The following is a 27,581-nucleotide window of genomic DNA, read 5'->3' on the forward strand; positions in this document are numbered from 1 at the left end:
TTTTCTTTGCAAAAAAAAAAAAAAAAAAAACTAACAAATTCTTTGAATGTTTTTTGCATATCCTGAAAGCTAAAACATTTTTCAAAAGTATATTTTCTTTTGGAAATTATGACAAAATCTCAACAATTAAGTTCTTATTTAATTTCCAAATCTGTAAGATATTTTAAGTGACGAAAAAATAAATAACATAATTAATCTCATTCCAAAAATTTCGTTTAGTAACAAGTACCAAGATAATTCTAAAGCAATTACTATGAGTTTTCCAACAACATATTGAGAAATCCTACAGATGTTGCTAGACCAACATTCAAGTGTGAGAAAGATATGAGATTTACATAATGGAAGGAAAGAGCAGAAACAAAGAGAAATAGCAACCAGCCCTTCTAGAAACTTGTAACTGATGTCTATCTCTAGCCAGGATATAGAACCTATAAACCAAGAGCATCCAATTATAAAATTCAACCAACTAAACATAATATATCATTCCAACTTCAATAAGACTGATGTGAGGAATGTTAAGAGCCACAGCTGGGCTCCTGCAATTCTTCCTTAGAAATGAGTATCCAATGTCAATGGCAAGCCGCTTCAAGAATGAGGATGATTTCCTTGCCTTCACATATGAGTTCCCCAATATATATGCAACACCAGCCTCCTTAGCTTGAACTAAATCTAAGAGCTCTTCCTTAACAGCATGGTCCAACCCAGGACTGTTAGGTACTTGAAACCTCACTCGCCGCTTTCTTAGCTGTGGGTTTTCATCATCATAAGTTGATTGCAAACGTCGAAGCGTTGAAGATCTGCTGCTAGCGATGCTGTCATCCACACCAAAATCTTCAAGCTCAGATACTATCAGGCTTGAAGTTGATTCTAAGCTTCTAGTACTTATAACAGCCATCCTGCCATCAAGTGAAGAAGCTTCAGAACTTGAGAACTGTGATTCCGCTGCCTCCATCACGATGAACTCTGCTATACTTTGTATGAGATGGTTCTCAAAATCTCCATCATCCTTTTTAATGTCCTTGTACCCATATCGCACAATGCACCTATACATACGATATGGTCTGGGACAAGCTCGCCCAATCAGGAAGCGTTCTTCAGATGAGACATGTGGAACAGGAACTGATTTCACACAAACAAAAACCAACACCTGGTGAAATGCGGGGAGGTTGGTTACGAAGTGGGAAAATATTGAAGGTATCCCCGTAGCAAGCTCAGTGTAGATGAGACCTATCCCTGGGACACGCACAATACCAAGGCTAGGGCCCAAAGCCAGTAACCATTTCAATGAAACTTTGTTGCGTAGATCATAGCTGTACTTCTTACGAGTACCATAATGCCATACATACATAATGACCAGAAAGATGAAGGATAAGACAAGAGGAACCCATCCTCCCTGATGCACTTTTATTAGTGCTGCTGATACATATACACCCTCTATCACCCAAAAGAATAAAAGAAATATTGTAGCAATCAGTATGCTTTTCTGCCAGACAAAGATTATGATTAGCGCCATCAGAAACGTAGTCACAAACATAACCGTAATACAAGCAACCCCTGCAAACAAAATATCCAGAAAAAAAATTTCAAATTCCATAAGACAAATAGAATACAAAGCTATTCAGATGCAGCTCAGAGAAAACCCATGTATGTTGCCATTGTTGAAACACAGGAATCATGCGCAACCCAGTACTATTGACTTCATTGGAAAATATGCATCTTCATTGTCTCTTGGATAAATAGGCAAATGTACAGAAAACAGGTATTTCTTCTTAAAAGCAGTAGCAGGAAAAAATATATATTTAAGTTGGATTTACCAAAAGATTACATACATCAAATTTAACAAATACTTGAGTAAACTAAAGGCTTGTTTGATTCCTTCTCAGTTTTTTGAATTGAAAAACTATGTTCAGAAACAATTTTTAAAACTTGTTTGTCAAATGAAGAAAAGAAAAATAACTATTGGAGCGATGATAGAACTGGTAATCTGAATTGCACAAAGAATCAAGAACAGGAAGAGAAATCTCCAGAAAATGGAGAAGATTCTTATTCAGATGAAGAGAGAGAGAGTTACAAGTTTCCTAGAGAGAGAGAACTAACTGAATTCCACAATTCAGTTCCAACAAACTCAACTAACCAGAAAACTGCTAACAAACTCTAACTGACAGCTATTTATAGCTGTATTACAATTATTCCCTAATTCATTCCTAGTCCCTACAGACTTGAGTTATTACAAGAGTAATCCAAATGACACATTTACTCGTCAACCCTCCCCTTAGCTGACTTTCTAACATATACATTGACTATAGGTTTTCCCTTGATCCTATCAATACCCCCCTAAAAGAACCACCTTGTCCTCAAGGGGAAATGAAGGAAACTTGGCCAACATAGAAGAAGCCAATTCCCAAGAATTCTCACAAGCTGGAAGATCCTTCCAAGCAATGAGCACCTCCAACTGTCCTTTAGGATTAGTCTTCCACTCCAACAAGTCTGCTGGTTCCACCTCTAACTCATATTCCTCATTCAACATAGGAGGCAATGGCTGGGGTTGCTATGTAGGCTGTAAAGCTTGTTTCAGCAAGGAAACATAGAAAACTGGATGGATCTTGGCATGGTCTGGTAGGGCTAACTTGTAAGCAACCTTTCCAACCTTCTCAAGGATCTGATAAGGGCCATAATATCTTGCTGCTAGTTTGGCATAGGGTCTGTTGAATATTATTATTAAGATTTAGTTTAGAAATAGAGATATGGTTCAGATATAGGTTTCTATTATAGATTAGTATCTTCAAGATTTAGAAAGATATAGTTTAGATATCTCTTTTACATCTATATATATTGTACAAGTTTATCAATATATGAAATATCAGAAATTATCATATTCAAGTTGGTATCCAGAGCTAGTTTTTAGGTTTCTTTCTCTCTTTACTGGTTTGTTGTTCCAGCAGCCACTATGCCGCTGCCGCTCGTTTTTCCGGTGGTTAAGTGATTTCACGACCACCGCCATCAGAACCAGAGGCCGCCGATCTGCTCTCCGACGAAATTTCAACTTCGTCCGACCACCCACGCGCCGCCACAGCACCACAGCTTCGCAGGCGCGTGAGTGCCACGCGCCGCCTTCCAAGCCGCCACGCGCCGTTTTTCCGCCACCAGAGTGATCGCCCGGCCTTCCTCTTTCCCTTTTGGCCACGTTTGGTTTGTGGGTCTTCTGTCTTGACCCGGTTTCGTGCCACCTCTCATTGTTGACAAAGTTTGGTTTGATTTGGTTTGTTTTTAGGTGCTGTTTTGCATCTGTTTGGACGTCCTCCTTGACGGCTCCCATCGTTTGCCCAATTTTGTTTATTTGTGCTTTGTCTCTTTGGTATTTTTCCTCTTTTCTTCATGGCTGAAGAGAAGAAGAGTTTGGTGTCTTATGCTTTTTCCGGATCTCCTAAAGTTACCTCGGAAAAGCTTAATGGAAAGAACTAAATGAGTTGGCGTGATGCTGTTGACATTTGGTTTGTTGGTCAGGGATTATCTGACCATCTTTCTTTCAAGGTTTCTGACATTGATGCTTCTAAAAAAGACGATTGGAAGAAAGTTGATGCTCAGCTTGTATCCTTGTTATGGCAGTCGATTGAACCGAGTTTGATGCTTCACTTTCGCACTTACAAAACTTGTTATGATATTTGGAAGACAGCTGAAACCTTTTATGCGAATGATGTTCAAAGGCTTTATGAGACAGCTCGAGGTATATCGTCTCTTCATATGACAGATTCTGACCTGCCCTCCTATCTGAAGAAGGCTCAGTCTCTTTGTGATGAAGTCAAACTGATGTTGGAAAATGATGATGTAAAGGAGATGAAAAAGAAGATTGATAATATGCTCATGGTACTTGTTCTCCATGGCCTCCATAAAGACTATGAATCTATTCGGAATCAAACTCTGACAAATCCTGCTATCCGATACATGCTCCTGAACAAAAGCTCGAATCTGAGGAACATCGTATTTCTGCTAGTGAATACAAGGAATTTCTTCAACTTAAGGAAGCTCAACAATCCTCTTCCTCAGCCACCGTAGCACATGCTGGTAATTCTACCCTTTGTCTTTCTCAATCTGCAGGATCGTGGATTTTAGATTCTGGTGCTTCTGAACATATGGCTGGTAATCCTTCCCTTTTCAATAATTTGACACCTCCTAAAGCACCTCATAGTGTTACTCTTGCTGATGGATCTAAAGCACAAGTCAAGGGCATTGGTCAAGATTCACCCCTTTCCTCTTTATCATTAGATTATGTCTTCTTTGTACCTGGTTCCCCTTTTAATTTAATTTCCATAAGCCGACTTACTCGTGCTTTGAATTGTTCCATAACCTTTGTTTCTGATTCTTTTCTCATACAGGACCGAAGTACCGGGAAGACGATTGGAGTTGGATATGAATCACGTGGTCTCTATTACATGCAACCTTATCTATCAACACTATGTGCAGTCTCTGAGTCTCCTGATCTTTTGCATCGTCGGTTGGGTCACCCAAGTCTTGGAAGGTTGAAGCAAATGGTTCCGAAGCTTTCCCACTTGAAGACATTGGAGTGTGAGTCATGTCAACTTGGAAAGCATGTTAGAGCATCCTTTCCATCTAGTATTAGTAGTCCCACTGTATCACCGTTTGACCTCGTTTATTCTGATGTTTGGGGTCCAAGTTGTGTTACGTCAGTTTTAGGATTTAGGTATTATGTTACCTTCATTGATGACTTTTCAAGATGTACTTGGTTATTTTTAATGAAAGATCGTTCTGAGTTATTTGATGTTTTTAAGACTTTTTGCTTTGAGATCAAGAACCAATTTGGAAAGACTATTCGCGCTTTACGCAACGATAATGCAAAAGAATATTTCTCTGCGCAGTTTACTTCATTCTTGGCATCTCATGGCATCATTCATCAATCCAGTTGCCCTCATACACCACAACAAAATGGTGTGGCTGAACGTAAGCATCGTCATTTGGTAGACACAGCCCGAACTTTATTAATCACTGCTAACGCGCCATTGAAGTTTTGGAGTGATGCCATTCTTACTGCATGTTATTTGATCAATCGCATGCCATCTGCTGCTCTTGGTAATAAGGTTCCTCACAGTATTTTGCACCCTCAAGACACACTTTATGTTGTTCCTCTCCGGGGTGTTTGGCTCTACCTGCTTTGTTCATAATCTTTCCCCTGGATGTGACAAGTTGGCTGCACGAGCTATTAAATGTATATTTCTTGGATACTCTCGCTGTCAGAAGGGATACCGGTGTTGCTCACCAACTACACAACGGTTCTATGTGAGTGCGGATGTTACTTTCTTTGAGAATAAACCATTCTTTGACTCAGCATCCGACGTGGCTTCACAGGATTTTATTGACCCTGGTATTACATCTCCAGTATTACCTGTGCCACTCGGTGACTCTCGTCGATTTGGTATTACTTATGAGCGACGACGATCAGACATATCAGGACCTTCTCCTATAGTTGAGACTCGTGATTCAAATCCAGCTCCAACATCTCCTCCTGCTGCGGTCCTCCCTGATCCTCTTGATGACCAGCCTATTGCTCTTCGTAAAAGTAATCGTTCCACAGTTAATCCTCATCCCATTTATAACTTCCTAAGTTATCATCGCATATCACCTTCCTATTGTTCCTTTGTGTCTGCCCTGTCTTCTATTACTATCCCTAAAACAGTTCAAGAAGCACTTTCACATCCTGGATGGAGACAAGCTATGATTGACGAGATGACTGCCTTGGAAGCCAATCATACGTGGACACTTCTTCCACTTCCTCATGGTAAATCTACAGTTGGATGTCGATGGGTCTTTACCATTAAGGTTGGCCCTGATGGACAGGTGGATCGCTTAAAGGCCCGACTTGTTGCCAAAGGGTACACTCAGATATATGGTATGGATTATGGTGATACTTTCTCTCCCGTTGCTAAGATGGCATCTGTTCGTTTGTTTTTAGCTATTGCTGCCATTCGCCATTGGCCGTTGTATCAACTTGATATTAAGAACGCTTTCTTACATGGTGATTTAGAGGAGGAGATTTATATGGAGCAACCACCTGGGTTTGTTGCTCAGGGGGAGTTAGGTAAGGTTTGCCGGTTGAAGAAATCTCTATATGGTTTAAAACAGTCACCTCGAGCTTGGTTTGGGAAGTTTAGCAAAGTCATTCAAGAGTTTGGCATGATTCGTTGTGAAGCCGATCATTCTGTGTTTCTTAAACGCTCATCATCCAATCAATCCATTTATCTTGTCGTGTATGTGGACGATATTGTCATTACAGGTGATGATCAAAAGGGTATTGAGGAGTTGAAACAACACTTGTTCAAGAACTTTCAAACTAAAGATCTTGGTCAGTTACGATACTTTCTTGGGATTGAGGTGGCACAATCAAAGGCGGGTATTGCTATTTCTCAAAGAAAAAATATGTTCTTGATATTCTAGAGGAATCTGGAATGCTGGATTGTAAACCTGTTGACACACCTATGGACCCCAATGTGAAGCTTCTTCCTAATCAGGGGGAGCCATATCCTGATCCAGGGAGATATAGAAGGTTAGTTGGGAAATTGAATTATCTTACAATGACTAGACCTGACATTGCCTTCCCAATTAGCGTTGTGAGTCAGTTTCTTAATTCACCATGTGATAGTCATTGGAATGCAGTCATCCGGATCCTAAAATACATTAAAGGATCACCTGGAAAGGGGCTTGTCCATACAGACAAGGGTCATACTGATGTCATTACATATGCTAATGCAGACTGGGCAGGTGATGTTAGTGATAGAAGATTCACTACAGGTTATTGTGTTCTTATTGGAGGAAATCTAATTTCCTGGAAAAGCAAGAAACAAACTGTTGTAGCAAGGTCTAGTACAGAAGCAGCGTATCGTGCTATGGCTAATACTACGTGCGAATTGCTCTGGTTAAAGCACTTGCTCCAGGAGTTGAAGTTTTGTGAGTTAGGTGCATTGGAGCTTGCTTTTGATAACCAATCAGCTTTGTATCTTTCCTCAAATCCAATTTTTCATGAGAGGACCAAACATATAGAGGTCGACTGTCATTTTATCAGAGAGAAGATCCTCTCAGGCGTCATCAAGACTTCCTATGCTCAATCTAGGGATCAACTTGCAGATATGTTAACCAAGTCTTTACGAGGTCCTAGGATACAATATATATGTAACAAGCTGGATGCATTAGATATATATGCTCCAGCTTGAGGGGGAGTGTTGCATATTATTATTAAGATTTAGTTTAGAAATAGAGATATGGTTCAGATATAGGTTTCTATTATAGATTAGTATCTTCAAGATTTAGAAAGATATAGTTTAGATATCTCTTTTACATCTATATATATTGTACAAGTTTATCAATATATGAAATATCAGAAATTATCATATTCAAGTGGGTCTATGAGCCAAATATTTCAGTTTATAGGGCTGCAACTTAAGATACACCCAATCATTCACAGCAAAAGAGATGGACCTTCTATGCTTATCTGCCTGGAGCTTCATCTGATCATGGGCTTTCAGCAAGTGCTGCTGAAGGACTCCCAATAACTCATCTCTGTCCCGCATCAGCTGGTTGACATCTGCAATTTTGGAAGGTACCACACAACCTTTAATTAGTGTGGGGGGTTCCCTGCCATAGAGAGCTTGATATGGGGTCATGCCTGCTGAAATGTGGTAGGTAGTATTATACCAGTATTCTGCCCATAAAAGTCCTTCCAACCATCTTTTAGGATGGTAAGAGGTACTAAATTTTAGGAGTGTGCCAGCCATCTTATACAATTTCTTCCAGAAATTGCTCAGAAAAATGGGATCTCTATCAGTCACAATAGTAGAGGGAAAACCATGTAGTCTAATGACTTCTTTGGTGAAAATCATAGCCACATCTTTAGCAGTAAAAGGGTGGCCCAAAGCCAAGAAGTGAGCATATTTTGTGAGCCTATCCACTACCACTAAAATGGTATCATTGGCCTTTACTCTAGGTAGGCCAGTAACAAAATCCATAGAGATGTCTTGCCAGACTTGAGTGGGAATTGTTAAGGGCTGTAATAGACCTGCTGGAGACAAGGTGGAGTACTTATTTTTCTGGAAAATATCACATTCAGCAATGAATTGTTGGATGTCCTTCTTCATTCCTCTCCAATAGACAAAGCTGGCAATCCTCTTATAAGTTATGAACAACCCAGAATGTCCACCAATTGGAGTAGTATGACATTCAGAAATGAGGATTGGAATCCTATTAGAAGTTCTGGGCAAAACCAATTTCCCTTGGAACCTCAACACCCCCTGTTTGAGCTCATAACCAGGGTGGGAAGTGGAAGATAAAAGAAGATCTTGCTAAATCTTCAGCAAATCAGCATCTTGATCCACCTCTTGTATCCACTCCTCAGTCTCCTCACTATTAACAAGGGATAAAGCTGAATACATATCCCTCCTAGATAGAGCATCAGCACTTTATTCTCATGACCTGGTTTATACTGAATTTCAAAGTCTAGGCCAATCAATTTGACAGCCCACTTGAACTGATCATCAGTGAATAACCTCTGGTCTGTCAGAAATTTCAAACTTCTTTGGTCAGTTTTGATGTTTAAATGCCTTCCCATTAGGTAGTGTTTCCATCTCTGAACTGCCTGCACCAAAGCCATGAGTTCCCTCTCATAAACTGATTTCTGTTGAGCTCTTGGAGATAAACCCTTACTCCAAAACGCCAAGGGTCGTCCCTCCTGCATGAGTACAGCACCCAACCTGTTAGGCACACTAACCAGGTGGCAAGCGCACAAGAGCAGCTGATACATTTTAAGGGAGCGGGCCCAAAGATATGGAGGGTATATTCTAGAAGGGCTAAGAAAGGGAATACAATGTAGTTGCCTAACAGAATAGAGAGAGGGAATGATTGTACTAACCACAGAATATAAGGAGAGTGAATGAGAGGTTGAGGGGTATCTTGGATTATTTGTAGCTATAATGTTGAGTAGGGAGCTCTAGATTCCTATAGGAGCCTTTGCTCTGGGCAGAATCAAGGATCCATTCCTTCTCTGTAACTTTCTATTGACATCAATAAGCAATCAGTGATATTTGTGTTTATGCAATTACCTTTTCTGCTTTAATAGTTAGTTGGTTCCTAACAATTTGGTCCGACCTACCGGATCCGGAAACGGAGCCAGTGGATGCCACCCAGAAAATCCTAACAATCTACGAGTCACATGGAAGCGAAAATCGATGCGCTGGAATCAGAGCTTGCAGAGGTGCGATCATCTCTAGCAGCGGTCACAACAGCGGTCAAAGATCTACCAACGTCTCTGGTAGCTTTGATGGAACGCTCAATGGGGAAATCAGTTCACCTTGAGGAGACGAGCGCCAATCGCAACGGCGTCGGAGATAGTTCTGGCGTGAAAACGGGATCTCCGGAGCAGATGATAAATCTGCAGCAGGACCCTGGAACAAAGCGACGAGCTCACCAACTCCACGGTGAAGCATTGACGAAGTTCCGCCAATCGGTAAAGAAAGTAGAGCTCTCGGTGTTTGATGGTAAGGACCCAGCAGGGTGGATCTCTCGAGCTGAGATATACTTCTGGGTTCAAGAAACATCACCGGAGGTCAAGGTGAGTCTTGCACAACTGAGTATGGATGGTCCTACGATCCATTTCTTCAATGCCCTTCTAGAATCTGAGGAACTACTGACATGGGAGCGGTTGCGGGAAGCATTACTGGAACGATATGGAGGCCATGGTGTCGGCGATGTGTATGAACAACTCACGGGGTTGCGACAGAAAGGAACGGTGGAAGAGTATATCAACGAGTTCGAATACCTCACCGCTCAAATCCCTAAGTTGCCCGATAAGCAATTTCAGGGCTATTTCCTCCATGGCTTGAAGGAGGAGCTCCGGGGAAAGGTTCGTAGCCTGGCGGCAATAGGGGAAGTCAGTCGCGCTAAGCTGCTGGCGGTGACTAGGGCGGTAGAGAAAGAGGTGAAGGGAGATAACAGAGTGGGTTATCCTTGAAGCAACCGGTTTGGAAACCCGAGTTTCAAGGCCGGGTCGGGTGGATCAGGACGAGCGGGCGGTGCGGATTGGGTATGGGTCAAAGAAGCTAAAGACCCAGGGCCCCCCAACAAGGCCGTTTTTAATGGCCCAAAGGTTGAAACAAAAAATCAACAAGACAGACGGGTTGGGCCACGCGATAGAGGTTTCTCACATTTGACCTATCCACAATTGCTGGAACGAAGACAAAAGGGTCAGTGTTTTAAGTGTGGAGGGCCATACCATCCCTTACACCTATGTCCAGATAAACAATTGAGAGTTCTCATTGTAGAAGAAGGAGATGAAGAAAACGAGGGCGGGAATGCCCTTGCAGTAGAGGTAGAGGAACAAGAAGAGGGAGATCACGGAGAAATGAGCATGATGAGCTTCTACAACATGACAAACACCCCTCAGGAACAGCCTCAGACGATGAAGCTACAGGGCACAATCCGTGGAGTTCCGGTGTTGGTGCTGGTTGATAGTGGAGCAACCCATAATTTTATCGACCTCAATCTTTTGCAACGCATGAACTGGGAGGTTGAGGACACTCCAAGGATGTCCATCAAGCTAGGGGATGGATTTCAAACTCACGCCCGCGGCCGCTGTAAGAGCATCGAGCTCGAAATTGGGGATTATTCCCTCAAATGCACTCCTCATCTGTTTGAGCTAGGTGGACCTGATATGGTACTGGGCATAGAGTGGCTGAAAACTTTAGGGGATACCATCGCAAATTGGCAATCACACTCCATGAGTTTTTGGGATGGTGACCGATGGGTTAAGCTTCAAGGTTTGAGCGCGGGAAGGGAATCCATGGTAGCACTTCAGCAGATTCTCAGGAGGGAAAAAGGAGGAGAAACTGGAGTACTGTGCCTTCTAGACCCTGGGAAAAAACGGGGAACGTGGGGATGCAAACCTCACCACAGCTCAACAAACAGGGTTAACGCAGCTGCTTGAGAAATACCACGAAGTTTTTGAGGCAAAGGCCGGGTTGCCTCCTAGTAGGGGTAGGGAACACTGCATCAATATCAAAGAAGGGCAAGGCCCGGTTAATGTGAGGCCCTATCGATACCCACACCATCACAAGAATGAAATTGAATGACAGATCAAAGAAATGCTATCAGAGGGAATAATCCGCCAAAGCACAAGTGCTTTTTCAAGTCCCGTCATTCTAGTAAAGAAGAAAGATCAATCATGGCGAATGTGTGTGGACTATCGAGCACTCAACAAAGTAACGATTCCGGATAAGTTCCCTATCCCAGTAATTGAAGAACTCCTTGATGAGTTACATGGTGCCCAATACTTTTCAAAACTGGACCTGAAATCCGGTTATCACCGGGTGCGAGTGAGGACTGAAGATGTTCATACTTGAAAGTAGGAGAAATTGTATTATTACTTCTTAATCAGAATACAAAGGGTAATTACATTATATAGAAGAAGACTAATCCTAAATAAGGAAATAACTAATTATGTACACAATCTCCTAATAAGAGAATAAATCTTCTAATACTGAATATAATCTTCTAATAATAATTCTTATATTAATTCCTTATTTACAACACCCCCCCTCAAGCTGGTGAATGAATATCTATCATTCCCAGCTTGCAAGTAAGCTCTCGAAACCGCTCCAAGGGAAGTCCTTTGGTGAGCACATCAGCCAACTGAAGTCCTGAGGGGACATACTGTGTAGATATTAGACCACTATCCAATTTCTCTTTGATGAAGTGCCGGTCTATCTCTATGTGCTTTGTTCTGTCGTGTTGGACTGGATTATGAGCAATACTAATGGCAGATTTATTATCACAGAAGAGTCTCATGGGAGCTTCATACTTTATTTTCAAATCATCCAGTATGATCTTCATCCACAACAGTTCACAAACTCCTTGAGCCATGGCTCTAAACTCTGCCTCTGCGCTTGATCTAGCAACTACATTCTGCTTCTTGCTCCTCCATGTAACTAAATTTCCACCCAAGAACATACAATATCCTGTAGTGGATCTCCTGTCAACAATTGACCCTGCATAATCTGCATCAGTATAAACCTCCATAGACAACTGCTCACTCTTCTTGAACAGCAGACCTCTCCCTGGACTTGCCTTCAGATACTGCAAGATTCTATCCACAGCCTGTAAGTGTCTCTCCTGTGGGTCATGCATGAATTGACTGACAACACTAACAGGATAAGCTATGTCAGGCCTAGTGTGAGATAGATAAATGAGCTTCCCCACAAGTCTCTGATATTGAGCCTTATCAACCCTAAGGTCCTCCTCACTACTTCCAATCTTGTGGTTTTGCTCTATAGGCACTCCAATGGGCTTACAACCCAATTTACCAGTCTCTTTGAGAAGATCAAGGACATACTTTCTTTGAGATATGAAAATCCCTTGCTTCGAGTATGCCACCTCCATACCTAGGAAATATTTCAGTTTTCCAAGATCCTTCATTTCAAATTGGGCTGCCAACTGTTTCCTCAGATTCTGCTTCTCAAGTTCATCATTACCTGCAATGATCATATCGTCTACATAGACTAACAGAAGAGTGAGTTTACCATTTTGAGTATGTTTGATAAAGAGGGTATGATCACCTTGGCTTTGTTTATAACCCAGAGACACCATAGCATTAGTGAATCTCCCAAACCAAGCTCGGGGTGACTGTTTGAGCCCATATAGGGCCTTCTTCAGTTTGCACACCTTATTTCTTCCTGAAGTAGGGTCATACCCCGGTGGAATCTCCATATACACCTCTTCCTCCAAATCTCCATGCAAGAAAGCATTTTTAACATCAAACTGTTGTAACTCCCAATCAAAATGAGCTGCTAAGGAAAGAATGATCCTTACAGTGTTCATTTTTGCTACCGGAGCAAATGTCTCTTCATAATCAATTCCATAGGTCTGGGTGTATCCCTTTGCAACTAGCCTCGCCTTATACCTGTCAAGTGTGCCATCAGATCGGTACTTCACGGTATAAATCCACCTGCAACCTACTGTCCTCTTGTCATTTGGCTTCTCAACAATCTCCCAAGTTCCATTTTTGTCCAGTGCATGCATCTCTTCATTCATGGCTTGAATCCAGTTCTTATCTTTTAATGCTTCTTGTACTGATGTAGGGACTCTAATAGAGTCAATAGCTGAAATAAAACTCTGATGCTGCACAGAAAGATTTTGAGTAGACACAAACTGGGATATAGGGTACTTGGCACATGAACGTTTTCCTTTTCGTAAGGCAATAGGTAAGTCATCAAGGTTATGCTCATAGGAATTACTAGGCTCAGGGTTCGCAACACTTACCTCAGGATCAGACGATTGGACTTGTTGTTGGATCAGGACGGGTTTTACTTTCCGCTGGTACTTTATCCTGAACCTGTCAACATTATTCTGATCTGGTACTACTTCAGAACCATTGTCATCATTCTCATCTGGTACTAGTTCAGGACCATTGTCATCATTCTGATTTGGTACTAGTTCAGGACCATTGTCATCATCATCACTGTCCTCAGTGATAGGAATAGAGGAAGGCATCAAGGGATCCTGTAAAAGAGGAATAACAGACAATTCTGGAGACTCAACTTCCTGAGTATTCCCCCCCTGAAGCTGAGGATTGGGATAAAAAGACTCTGATTCTTGAAAAGTAACATCCATGGATATATAGACACGACGACTAGGAGGATGATAACACTTGTAGCCCTTTTTATCTGAGGCATATCCTATAAAGATGCACTTAATAGCCCGAGGATCTAACTTACCCCGATGATGACCGTGAACATGGACAAAGGCGGAACAACCAAATACACGACTTTGAAGACCTGACTTAATGGGCACAGACGGAAAGAAGCTAGTCATAACCTGCACAGGACTAACACTAGATAAAACCCTAGAAGGTAACCTATTAATTAAATAAGCAGCAGTCAAGACAGCTTCCCCCCAATAAAACTTAGGAACATTCATTTGAAAGAGTAAAGCTCGAGTGATTTCAAGAAGATGACGATTTTTCCTTTCAGCAACCCCATTTTGTTGTGGGGTGTCAACACAAGTCAACTCATGAACCACACCATTTTTTGTAAGAAATTCAGAAAAATTCTTGTTAACATACTCTTTCCCATTGTCTGACCTTAACCTCTTAATAGGTTTCCCAAACTGTGTTCTAATCATGTGGAAAAAGTTAACAAATAATTGAAACACCTCAGACTTATCTTTCATAAGAAAAACCCATGTAATCCGAGTACAATCATCAATAAAAGTAACAAACCATTTTGCACCAAAAACATTAGAAATGGACGAAGGTCCCCACACATCAGAGTGAACAAGATCAAAAGGTTGAGCACATTTATTATTACTAGGAAGAAAAGTTGAACGATGATGCTTAGAAAACTGACAAACATCACAATGAAAAGATTCGACTGACACTTTTGAAAATAAATGGGGAAACATGGTCCTAAGAATACTAAAAGGAGGATGCCCAAGACGCTTGTGCCGCAACCATATTTGAGAAGTATTCCAGGACTCTGAACTCGTCTGATGACACTTGCTTTCCTCGTGCCGCAGACAGTATAACCCGTCCTGTTCCTTAGCAATCCCAATTATCTGTCCCGTGGCAAGATCCTGAAAAACACCATGTGAGTGGAAAAAGGTTACAGCACAGTTCAAGTCTCGAGTGAGTTTATGGATGGACAAAAGATTGTTAGAAAGCTTTGGGACATGAAGCACATGCTTTAAGGGAAGAGATGGACTAAGGTGAATATTACCACATCCCGTAATCTGGTTTTGGGATCCATTAGCAACAGTGATATAGTGTTTTTCAGGGTAAGTGGAATAAGAAGATAAATGTGAGGGGTGAGGTGTCATATGATCTGTAGCACCAGAGTCAATAATCCAGTCATTTTCAGTACTCAAAGCATTAAGAGATAAGAAGGTAGAACTCTTACCAGTCATTGTGAGAGAACAAGAACCAGAGGGCTTACTCAATGAGTCCATAAAAGCTCTCAGACGCTCCAATTCTGCTTTGCTAAGGCTAGGGACATCTTCTGCTGGTGGTACAGGTGGGACTTCACCATCATTTTCCATGTCAGAAGTTGTGTGATTTGCGCGCCTCTGCGGAGCACCTTTGGACCCCCTCATACGTCTAAGGACGTTTTCCCTTCCATAAAGTTTGAAACAGTACTCTTTGGTGTGACCAGACCTCTTACAGTAAGTGCAACGATCATCACGGTTGAAGAGATCATCACGGTTGAAGCGATCATCACGGTTGGGGCGATCATCACGGTTAGGGTGTCCGGAAGAGGTGGATCCTTTTATGGGACCCTTTCCAGAGGCTAAGGCTGAACCATCAACTGATTTGTCTTCCACCATCACTGTCCTCCTAGTTTCTTCACCACGAACTATAAAGAACACCTCTGAGAGAGAAGGGAGTTGCTCTTTACCCAAAACTTGGACCCGAATCGGATCAAATTCAGAGTTAAGCCCAGAGAGAAACTTAAAGATTCGCGCTTTTTCAATAAATTTATTCAATGTTGTGGAGTCAGCATCACACTTCATCTTCAGATTTTGATACTGATCTAATTCAATCCATAGACCATTCAAGGTCCCATAGTAATCTGTCACGGAGAGAGTTCCTTGCTTAGAATTGAAAACTTTATTTTCCAATTCATAACAAGCTGAGAGATCTTGTTTCTTAGAATATGCCTGTGCCAGATTATTCCAAATCTCCTTAGCAGTAGGGAAAAACATATAATTCCGGCTAATTTCCGGAATCATGGAGTACCAAAACCAGGTCATAATAAGAGAATTCTCTTCACGCCATGTGTCATATTGTGGATCAGTTTCAGCAGGGGCTTTTTCTTCAATATAACTGATTTTCTTACGACTTATGAGAGTGTGACAGATGAGCTCAGACCATTGGAGGTAGTTGCGCCCATCCAAGCGAAAGGAACCTTGTAATACCGGAAGATCTTTGTGGGTCAAAGGTGGAAGAGAGACTTTCACTCCAGAAGTGAGTTTCTCCTTAGGTATGGGAATCTCGTCTCCAGACATACTGAGAGATGTTACTGTAGAAGGGAAACAAGAGGAAAAATAACAGAAACAGAGAAGATTGCACTCTCCTTGAATGGAAGAACCAAAGGCTTCTCAAGAAAAAACACCAACAAAGTGAGGAAACGACCCTCAGAACAAGACCAAAAGGCACGGGGAACCCTCTCTGTGCAATCGGAGTAACGAACAGAGGATGGCAGGCCGGTGATGAAGAGCACAGGCCTCCAAACGGTATAAGCCAACAGTGGCAAAACAGGAAACGTTACCAGATAAAAGGGCCGTAATAAGACGGCTAGGGTTTTTTTCGCAGAAGCAGAACTCCCAAGATCGGGAGCTCTGATACCAACTTGAAAGTAGGAGAAATTGTATTATTACTTCTTAATCAGAATACAAAGGGTAATTACATTATATAGAAGAAGACTAATCCTAAATAAGGAAATAACTAATTATGTACACAATCTCCTAATAAGAGAATAAATCTTCTAATACTGAATATAATCTTCTAATAATAATTCTTATATTAATTCCTTATTTACAACATATAAAACCGCCTTTCGCACCCACGAAGGACACTACGAATTCATGGTTATGCCTTTCGGGCTCATGAATGCTCCTTCAACATTCCAGAGCTTGATGAATGAGATTTTCCGGCCAATGTTGCGGAGGGGAGTACTAGTCTTCTTTGATGATATTTTAGTGTACAGCTCCAGCTGGGAATCTCCCCTTGTACAGTTGGAACAGGTCCTGCAAGTGCTTCACAGTCAGAGCCTAACAGCAAACAAAAAGAAGTGCAGTTTTGCTAGGCAATCGGTTGAATACTTGGGCCATTTGATCTCAAAACAGGGAGTAGCTGTTGATCCCACCAAAGATAGTTAGTGTGATGCAGTGGCCAACCCCGAGCAATGTGAAAGGGGTGAGAGGATTTTTGGGCCTAACGGGTTACTACAGGAAGTTTATCCGCGATTACGGCAAGATAGCAAGGCCACTAACAGAATTAACCAAAAAAGACGCTTTTCAGTGGGGAATGGAGGCACAACAAGCGTTTGAAACAATTAAGGAGAAGCTCACTACAGCTCCTGTTCTGGCTCTCCCGAATTTTGATAAAGAGTTCTTGGTGGAGTGCGACGCTTCAGGTAGTGGGATAGGAGCAATTCTTATGCAAGGGAAGAATCCGATAGCCTACTACAGCAAAGCTCTAGGAGTGCGTAATTTGGCGAAATCGGCATATGAAAAAGAATTGATGGCAGTAGCTCTTGCCATCCAACACTGGCGACCTTATCTATTGGGTAGGAAATTCTTGGTTTCCACAGATCAGAAAAGTCTGAAGGAGTTGCTACACCAAAAAATTGTTACAGGAGGGCAACAAGACTGGTCTGCTAAGCTTTTGGGGTATAACTTCGATATCGTTTACAAGCCAGGAAAACTTAACAAAGGTGTTGATGCCCTGTCTCGCATCAATGAAGGAGGGGACCTGCGAACCCTGACTTCATATCCAGTATGGGACGACAAACTCCTAGCAGCAGAAGAAATTCGAGGTGATGCCAAGCTCCAATCGATCATTGAAGCATTGCTCAAGGATCCGTCCTCACACCCTGATTTCAACCTCCGCAAGGGAATCCTCTTCTACAAGACGCGATTGGTACTGTCTTAGACCTCATCTTTGATTCCCCGAATGTTTACAAGAATACCATACCACGCCTCAGGGAGGGCACTCTGGGTTCCTGCGAACGTATCGTCGCGTGGCTGAGAACCTTTACTGGATTGGCATGAAGAGCTCGATACAGGATTATGTGCGTCGATGCGATACCTGCCAACGACATAAATACTTAGCTTCTTCTCCCGCTGGACTTCTCCAACCACTTCCAGAGCGCGTTTGGGAAGATATCTCGCTCGACTTCATCACCGGTCTACCAAAATCTAAAGGATTTGAAGCTATCTTGGTTGTAGTGGATCACTTATCCAAATATTGCCATATTATGCCGCTGAAACACCCCTACACGGCTCGCAGCATTGCAGAGATTTTTGCTCGGGAAATCATACGCTTGCACGGCATCCCTTCAAGCATTGTAAGTGATCGCGATCCAATTTTTATGAGCCATTTTTGGACGGAGATTTTTCAATTACAGGGGACTCAGCTCAAGATGAGTTTAGCTTATCATCCCGAGTCTGATGGTCAAACGGAGGTGGTAAATAGGTGCCTCGAAACCTACCTTCGTTGTTTCTACGCCGACCAACCAACGACATGGGCTAGCTGGCTGCATTGGGCTGAGTTTTGGTTCAACACAACATACCACTCAGCTACTAACCAAACCCCTTTTGAAGTGGTTTATGGTAGAAAACCTCCGGCAATCACACGATGGGGCCTCGGTGAGACTCGTGTAGAGGTTGTCCAAAGAGAACTGCTGGATCGGGACGAAGCACTCAGGCAGTTGAGAGCCCAGTTATCTCGTGCACAGGACAGAATGCGGACTCAAGCCAATACTAAAAGAGTGGAGAAATCTTTTGAAATTGGGGAATGGGTTTTTGTCAAATTGAGGGCTCACCGCCAACACTCAGTCGTGACCCGAGTGCATGCTAAACTGGCAGCGCGATACTATGGGCCTTATCCCATCTTAGCCAGGGTAGGGGCAGTAGCTTATCGTTTGAAACTACCTGAGACTTCGCGTGTGCATCCTGTTTTTCACGTGTCTCTGCTTAAGAAAGCAATCGGGGACTATGAGGAACAAGCTGAGTTACCTGACAACTTAGAAGGGGAACCTGCTGTAATTTTGCAACCTCACGATGTGCTAGCCACTCGTGTACTCACTGAGCAGGGAACAGACATACCTCAGTTATTAGTTCAATGGCAGGGCAAGTCAGGGGAAGAAGCCACTTGGGAGGATGTGGTGACCATTAAGAGTCAATTTCCTAATTTTCACCTTGAGGACAAGGTAGCAGCTCTAGGAGGGGGTATTGTTAGGCACACTAACCAGGTGGCAAGCGCACAAGAGCAGCTGATACATTTTAAGGGAGCGGGCCCAAAGATATGGAGGGTATTTCTAGAAGGGCTAAGAAAGGGAATACAATGTAGTTGCCTAACAGAATAGAGAGAGGGAATGATTGTACTAACCACAGAATATAAGGAGAGTGAATGAGAGGTTGAGGGGTATCTTGGATTATTTGTAGCTATAATGTTGAGTAGGGAGCTCTAGCTTCCTATAGGAGCCTTTGCTCTGGGCAGAATCAAGGATCCATTCCTTCTCTGTAACTTTCTATTGACATCAATAAGCAATCAGTGATATTTGTGTTTCTGCAATTACCTTTTCTGCTTTAATTGTTAGTTGGTTCCTAACACAACCCCTTACTGGAAGCATCTGTCTCAATCACAAACTGTTTGGAAAAATCTAGGACAGCAAGCAAAGGAAGGTCTACCATAGCAGATTTAAGGGCATTAAAAGATGTAGTGGCTGTATCATTCCATGAAAAACTGTCTTTTTTAGTCAAATCAGTCAAAGGCTTAGACAATTTGCCATAATCTTTGACAAACTTTCTGTAATACCCAGATAACCCCAAGAATCCCCTCAAGCCTTTGATGTCTTTAGGAACAGGCCACTGCTGCATGGCTACAACCTTCTTCTGATCTACAGCTACCCCTTGCCCTGAGATGATATGGCCCAAGTATTCCAGGGTTGTTTGTCCAAAACAGCATTTTTTCTTGTTAGCCTTCAGAGAATTGTCTTCTAGGACTGCCAACACTTGGCTCAAATGTGCTTCATGATCTGATATGTCTTGGCTGTAGACCAAGATATCATAAAAAAAGACCAGTGCAAACTTCCTTAGGAAGGGCTTCAAAACTGAGTTCATAAGGGCTTGAAAGGTTGAAGGTGCATTGGTGAGTCCAAAGGGCATAACAAAGAACTCATAGTGGCCCTCATGAGTTCTAAATGCTGTTTTCTCCACATCTTCAGTCCTCATTCTGATCTGGTGGTAACCAGATTTGAAATCTAACTTGGAAAATATTTTTGCTCCCCCAATTTCATCTAATAATTCCTCTATGATAGGAATAGGGAACTTGTTAGGTATAGTTATCTTATTCAAAGCCCTATAATCCACACAAAACCTCCAGCCACCATCCTTCTTCTTAACCAAGATGATAGGACTGGAATATGGGCTGATGCTTGGCCTAATGACCCCAGCTTGCAACATATCTGCTACTAGCTTCTCAACCTCAGACTTCTGGAAATAAGGACACTTATATGGCCTTAAATTTGGAATCTCAGCTCCTTCCTTCAAGTGGATAGCATGGTCATGGGGTCTTGAAGGGGGTAGTCCCTTAGGGTCTTGGAAAACTTCATCAAATTATTGTAAAACCCCAAGCAATTCCCCTGGTACTGAAATTTCTGGTCTGCCTTCTTCCCCTGCATCAGTACAATGGAGCAACATGCCTTCTTTCTCAGTTTGCAACACTTGCATGAAGGCTGCCAATGACAATTGTGTCTTAGTGAGAGATGGATCCCCTGAAATTTTGACCCATTCATTCCCTTGCTTAATGGACAGCACCAGCCTTCCAAAGTCAGCCTTTACTTCCCCCAAGCTGGCCAACCAATCAAGACCCAAGACTAAATCCACCCCTTTGAGATTAAACAAATAGAAGTTCTAGGAAATTTCAATTCCCTGGACAGTAAGAGTTAATCCCTCACATTTTCCCTGGCAATTAACCTTGTAGCCATCTCCAACTTCAACTGTGTATCTAGGTGTGCTTGTCACTGTAAGAGCTAACTTAGGAATCAATTCCTCAGCTATAAAATTGTGAGAAGCTCCACAGTCAATCATTACTACCACTGGTTTTCCCATCATTTGTCCAGCAATCTTCCAAGACTTGGCAGTAGTCAAACCAGCCATGGAGTACATGGATAATTGAAGAGAATTGAAGTGTTCAATCTCCTCTTCCTTATCTTCCCCCTCAATCCCATCCTCTTCACCAAGGATGATCATCTTCAGTTGTTTATTTTTACATATATGCTCTCTGCTATAGGGCTCATCACACCTAAAACACAGCCTCTTGTCTCTCTTTTCTCTCATCTCTGCACTTGTGAGGTGTTTGTAATCCACACTTCTGAGAGTGTTTGCTGTACCTACACTATTAGGCACAGTGTTTCCCACAGCAGCATCTACTTTCTTATCACCAATTCCCTTAGCATCAATAGTTACTACCTTGTTATAGGTATTACTTCTACTATAGCTATTTGATCTTGCAAAATTGGAATAACTAGCTTTATTCAATACTAAATTTTTCTGCTCAATCATAAGAGATTTCTGAATAACAGCAGTTAATGTAGGTAATTCATAAAGCTTTACCTCCATTCTGACCTCCTCCTTCAGTCCATTCAAGAAGATTCCCTTTGCAAAATCTTGATCAATCTCCTTTAATGCCCCTACGTATTTCTCAAATTCTTCCACGAATGCTTCCACAGTTCCAGTTTGCTTCAGAGACAGCAACAGATCAAACGGATTCTGCACCATAGCAGGCTGAAATCGCCTAATCACTGCCAATTTGAACCCTTCCCAAGTAGGATCGGGATTGCACCTCTCCCACCATTGAAACCAGCTAAGAGCTTTTCCCTCCAATGCTAGCAAAGTCGCTTGCATCCTATCTTCCTCTGAAACTCCTCTCAGAGCAAAATACCTCTCCAATTTGTGAGTCCAACCGTAAGCATCATCACCTCCAAAAATCGGAATTTCCAGTTTCCTCCACCTATGGCTTCCCTTGTCGCGTTCTGGATTGGAATCGATTCCGATTTCATTCCCCAATTCACGAGTTAGGGTTTCATCCACCGTAGTAATTCCCAACTTAGACAACACTGCGAAGAGAGAATCTTCGATTCTCTTTGCTCTGGTTGCGTTTTCCTCAATCGCGTCCTCTACACGTTTGGTTCTGGCCTCGTTCAACTCCATGCAAGTTCGAAGCTCTTCTTTCTCAGGATTTCCTTTGTCGCCACCCTGGGAAATTGCGCGCGTGGTTACCATGCCTGAAACCTTCAACAATTTGCGAGTTTTTCAGCGTAAACGAAATCAGGGCACCTGAATCGGTGCTCTGATACCAGTGATAGAGCTGGTAATCTGAATTGCACAAAGAATCAAGAACAGGAAGAGAAATCTCCAGAAAATGGAGAAGATTCTAATTCAGATGAAGAGAGAGAAAGTTACAAGTTTCCTAGAGAGAGAGAACTAACTGAATTCCACAATTCAGTTCCAACAAACTCAACTAACCAGAAAACTACTAACAAACTCTAACTGACAGCAATTTATAGCTGTATTACAATTATTCCCTAATTCGTTTCTAGTCCCTACAGACTTGAGTAATTACAAGAGTAATCCAAATGACACATTTACTCGTCAACCCTCCCCTTAGCTGACTTTCTAACATATACATTGACTATAGGTTTTCCCTTGATCCTATCAAGCGATGTTTCTCAAAACTGAAAAACTTGTAACTTGGAAACTAAAAACAGAAACAGAACATCTCTAAGGGGGTGTTTGTGATTTCAGTTTTGGAGGGTAGGGAGGAGGCTTATGAAAAACTCCCCCCTTGTTAAAGAGATTTAATAAAGGTAGAGAAGGGTTTAAGTTCGAGGTATTTCTACAACCCTCCAAGACCTGATAGGTAGGAGCAGAGAATTGGGGAAAAACAGAACTAACAGAGAAGACAGAATACGGATAGAACTGAAATGTCTTATTAAGAAAGGAATAGGTACCATTTTCTCTGGATATTCGAGTCTAGAGAGCTCTCCACAAAATGAGTTCACCCAAAAGGTACCACACATCATAACTCCCCATGCTTTTATTTCCTAACAGCTAACAGAGTTAGACTGACAGTTGCCAGTTAATATTACCCCCCAACCAGTAAAACAACTGGTAAACTAACTAATTAGCTGCTTAACATACACCTTAGTGACCGGTGGCCTAAAGCTAAAAGCCACTCTATCAAACCCTTCCAAAACCCTCTCTTAGTTATATTTTTTAGTTCTCCCAAATTGGAGGTTTTTGGACTTCCAAACAATGGAAGGGCTTACACCCCCCCCTCCCCATGCCCTTCCCTCCCCTTACCCTCAAAGCCTTCCCCTCCCCTCCCCTAAAAACTCCCAAACAAAGCCTACGATGTTTTGGGATTTCAATTTTAAAAACAGAAAAATCAGAACTGTTTTTAAGAATAGTTTTTAAAAATTGTTCAGATCAAATGAGTTTTTTTATTTCAGTTTCTAAAAAGGGAAAAGTATTTTACAAAACAGTAATCAACAGGCCCTAAGTTATCTTTTTAACATTATGTTTTCTTCTTTTCTACTGTTATTATTTCACACCCTCAAGCTAGTCTAGGTACTTAAAAATCATGAACCATCTATATAAACTATTGATCAAATTACTTGTTTTAAGGGTAAGCATTCATGCAAGTTTGTCTCCAGAGAGCAACAACAGCAAAGCTACCTAATAGTTAGAAAATAAGTCTAGCCACGGGAAAAGAAGCAAAATGATGTAACAAATGGACCTTACAGAAACAAGCTAACATCTGTGGATAAAACGTGGACTTGAATGCCAATACCGTGCAAACATATATTCTTAAAGGCCAAAACCCAAGGCCCAAATGTAGTTACAAGGAAATATGTGAATTTATGTCCCACGATGGGAGGATGCTGAATCTAAAATTGCTGAATCTAAAATTTCATTCTTTCTGCCTTGGGGACAAGGCAGCTCTTAAAGGGGGTGTATTGGTGGGCATAGGGGCCCAAGGAGGAGAAAACTCACAAGACAGCATCTCACTCCTTGTCCTGCCTTTTGGCCTCATGAATGGATCATCCACTTTTCATTTAATGATCTCCCAGTAGTTTTGGTTCCAGCAAAAACACACATGCACAGAATGTTTAAAAAATAAACAGATTACCATAAGCATTTCCAATGAAGGTTGTGTCCTGAAATCCAATGGTTACAGCAAGAGACAGGATCATAAGTATCCAGTTTATTTCTGGGATGTAGATCTGTCCAAATATATGTTTTGAGGTGTGTACAACTTTGACTCTAGGAAAGCAACCAAGTGCATGGCATTGCTTGATGATGGAGAAAGTGGCAGTAATAGTAGCTTGACTCCCAACAATAGCTGCAAGGGTCGCAATAAGAAAGACAGGCCAAAACACTGGACCTGCCAGACACGTAAAGACATTAACAATTTGAAACAAATTGCTGTTATTTACAAAACAAAGGCACCCGTATCAATGAGTCAGAGAATCAGAAGAACTAACCAGGAATTGAGTCATAAAAACTGTTGTCAATAGACTTGAGGTTTTTAGACAAAAAAGCCGCTTGGCCCATGTACTGTACTACCAAACAAGGGTATATAATAATGACAAATGCAAGCTGCGTATAGAAGAAGAATGTTAGGAAATCTCTTGTAAACACAATTATAGTGCATGTACAATAATTATTCTTACTTTACTATAAAATATCAACAGTTTTCACAGCTTTGATGAATAAAACTCAGTTAAGTTATACTACAAGCTCACCTTTATTGAAAAAGCTGTGAAATGGCCAAGATCTGCAAACATAGCTTCAGTTCCTGTTGAGACACAAAACTCTCATAATTGTTGAACTTATCTTAGGTGTCAAAATTTCAGCTTCTAGAAAGTCAATGCCCGATTAAATTTATCAACTAGAAAAAAAGAACAGCACAATCAACTTATTAGATAACTTATTGTAGGTCCAGAACTGACCAGTAATACAGAGAAGTATCCCTCCAAGAGAAATCCAGCCCTCTTTGCCAGTGTTGATAAAGAACTTGATGATGTAGTGCGGGGATAAAGCACGGACTATTTTTGGATTCCAATGTATTGTATTATAAATCCCAACACATAAAATGGATACAAGCCAGATGATTACAATTGGTGCAAACAAGAATGCAACTCTGTGCGTGCCACAATGTTGGAGAGCAAACAGTCCAACAATTATGACACAAGCCAGAAGGACAAGCTCACCTGGAAAAAGCATGAAATTTATATCGTCACATATTATTTATGCCCTTGTAGGATTGCACAAACAACGATAAGAACGTCGAATGTCGATATTTCCAAGAAATGAAAATTGGCTCACCATTAGTGAATTTTGTTTCTATTACTTGTATTCCTGAGACTGATGCTAGAACTGCAGGATAAGAGGCCAGGTAACATTTAATTTCTTACTGGAAACTAAATAGTTCGTATGTAAAAATTTAACATTTAATGTTATTACTTGAGTTCTAATTTAGTTTAACAATTAGCCTACTAATGTTTATTGTATTAAGTATGAACATTCACAGCATGAGACAGCATGAGCATAAACTTCCAAAATCAATTTTAATGGCTTAGCTTTAAAATCTGACATAAGATCAAGTAGGTGGAACGGTAATTTGTTGCATAAATATCAAGGATTACACTAAACAAAACGAGTTTCAAAGAAACTTCAAAGTCCAGGCACTCCCAAACTTCAAAATTCAAATATCTTAATGATAAACAAACCGGAATAATTTTGTATGGATCTATTAAATGCTATTCAATGAGCATTATAACATGGGTTAAAATTGTTTTTTTAAACACAGATTCCAATTCTTTCACCAAAACAGTTGGGAGTATGGGCTATTGGCACAAAATTAATTTGCAATGTACTCTGTTTTACACAAAAATGACATACTAAGAACGTCCCCCCAATGCTCCCAATTTTGAATTATAGGAGTACCTTACCTGATATTGCTGGAGAAAGTACACCATCACCTATGACCATGCAAGTACCAAGCAGTACTACAACAAGCAGTGCTGATCTTGACCTTTTATGCTTCTCAAAAAACCTCTTTAGTGGAGAAGAGGCTCCTGACTGTGATGATGAGGGACCATATTTATACGCTGACAGCTCCTCATCAGCTGCCTGCTGATTGGGGAGCAAATTAAACTTGGCATGCCTACAGAGCAGTGAATATAGAGAAAATGTCCCACCTGACAAAATCATGATCAGACTGCGCAGTTGAAAACCTTTCTTCCATAAAATTAATTAGAAGAAAAATAGATTTCACTAGAATACCTTCACCATTATCATCAGCACTCAATACGATGAATACATATTTAAGCAGAGGTATTAATGTGAGCGTCCAGAAAATCAACGAAAAAGCGCCAAAAATACTTTCTTCATCACGGTGGTCCTGCAACTTTCCTTTAAATGTGTTTTTATAAACATAGAGAGGTGATGTGCTTAGATCTCCATATATTACACCAAAGCTTTGATATGCTAACAGTAAATTCCTAGATAAGTTTACCCCCGACAACTGCAAAGCAATCACAAAGGAAGAACATAAAGCCATTAAATCTTCATTATTCAAATGAATAATACTTGGATGAATAAACAGAGTCTATATCATAAAATAGTGCATACCAATACTGATGGTTTGCTTCACTGAGAAAAAGTAAATTAGAGAAGAACAAATATATCACTTACATAATTCAATTTATAAAAATTGAAAAATGAACCAAAAAATTGATGTATTAGAAATTTGAAGGCCTATACTCAACCACAAAAGCTAGCTCAAGAGTTTAGGTTTGCACTACTCTTATAAAGGCTATCTATGCTCTATCTCTAGTCAATGTAAGACTTCTAACACACCCCCTCACGTCTAGGACTGAACAAACTGGAACGTGGGATCAACAACAACAGGCGGCCCAATTATGGGAGGTCTCCACACAACAAATGGATCTAAGATAGGCTCTGATACCATATTAGAAATTGGGAGACCTATACTCGACCACAAAAGCTCAAGAGTTGAGGTTTGCACTACTCTTAAAAGACTATCTATGCTCTTTCTCTAGCGGTCTTCTAACATGATGAAATGTGAACATGATATGCTATTACATGAAAATTATGTTTACCGGGCTCATTCTATTTTTTTTCATTAAAATAAAAAGAAAATCAAAACTTGTGAACAAAACAAGCGAAAATGTTGAAGGTGAAGTATATTCACATGATACAATGACAATCAAAGGAAAAATACAAATGAACACAAGAAATTAACACAAGTTCGTTATTGTATAAATATGTAAGAAGAACATTGTTCAAATCTCTGTATAACAGGATTTTATCATACCTACGTAGCAGAAATGATAAAGATTGCATCACAATAACGCACATGTCAGAAAACTATAGCGCATTGCAATTCAGACACACAAAGACTCGATACCAAAAAATTGAAACAAAATCGACTGCGAAGATGTTATCATTATTTAGAGAGAGAAGAAGAAGAAGCGTTAGTTACGATACCTGAGATGGATTTCGAGAAGAAGAAGCTCTGGATTCAGGTTCCATGTGAGATAGAGGGAGCGCGAATGAGAGTGGTGTGAAGAGTGAGATGAGAAGTGAGAAGCTTCTGCTTATCTCTTTCACTCTATCTTTGGTTCAATTGGTTTCAGACATCTTCCGGACAGGGAAGCGCGCGTCGATTTCACGCGGATGGTGTTAGCGTGCGAAACTTGTGCCACTCTGGTCTTTCTTCT

At 41.2% G+C, this 27,581-nt stretch overlaps 1 protein-coding gene across 1 annotated transcript; it reads right to left on the minus strand.

Moving 5' to 3' along the window:
* Nucleotides 1-179: 179 nt before the first annotated feature.
* Nucleotides 180-27,581, minus strand: LOC130737956 (potassium transporter 4). Its single transcript, XM_057589832.1, has 9 exons — nt 27,349-27,581; nt 26,122-26,362; nt 25,788-26,036; nt 25,162-25,212; nt 24,786-25,046; nt 24,579-24,631; nt 24,318-24,432; nt 23,963-24,217; nt 180-1,554 (listed from the first exon to the last, which is right to left on the minus strand). The coding sequence occupies exons 1-9, from the start codon at nt 27,391-27,393 to the stop codon at nt 467-469; spliced, it is 2,358 nt and encodes a 785-aa protein (XP_057445815.1). The 5' UTR covers nt 27,394-27,581; the 3' UTR covers nt 180-466.

The sequence above is a fragment of the Lotus japonicus genome, chromosome 2, assembly GCF_012489685.1.
Source record: "Lotus japonicus ecotype B-129 chromosome 2, LjGifu_v1.2".
Taxonomy (NCBI): domain Eukaryota; kingdom Viridiplantae; phylum Streptophyta; class Magnoliopsida; order Fabales; family Fabaceae; genus Lotus; species Lotus japonicus.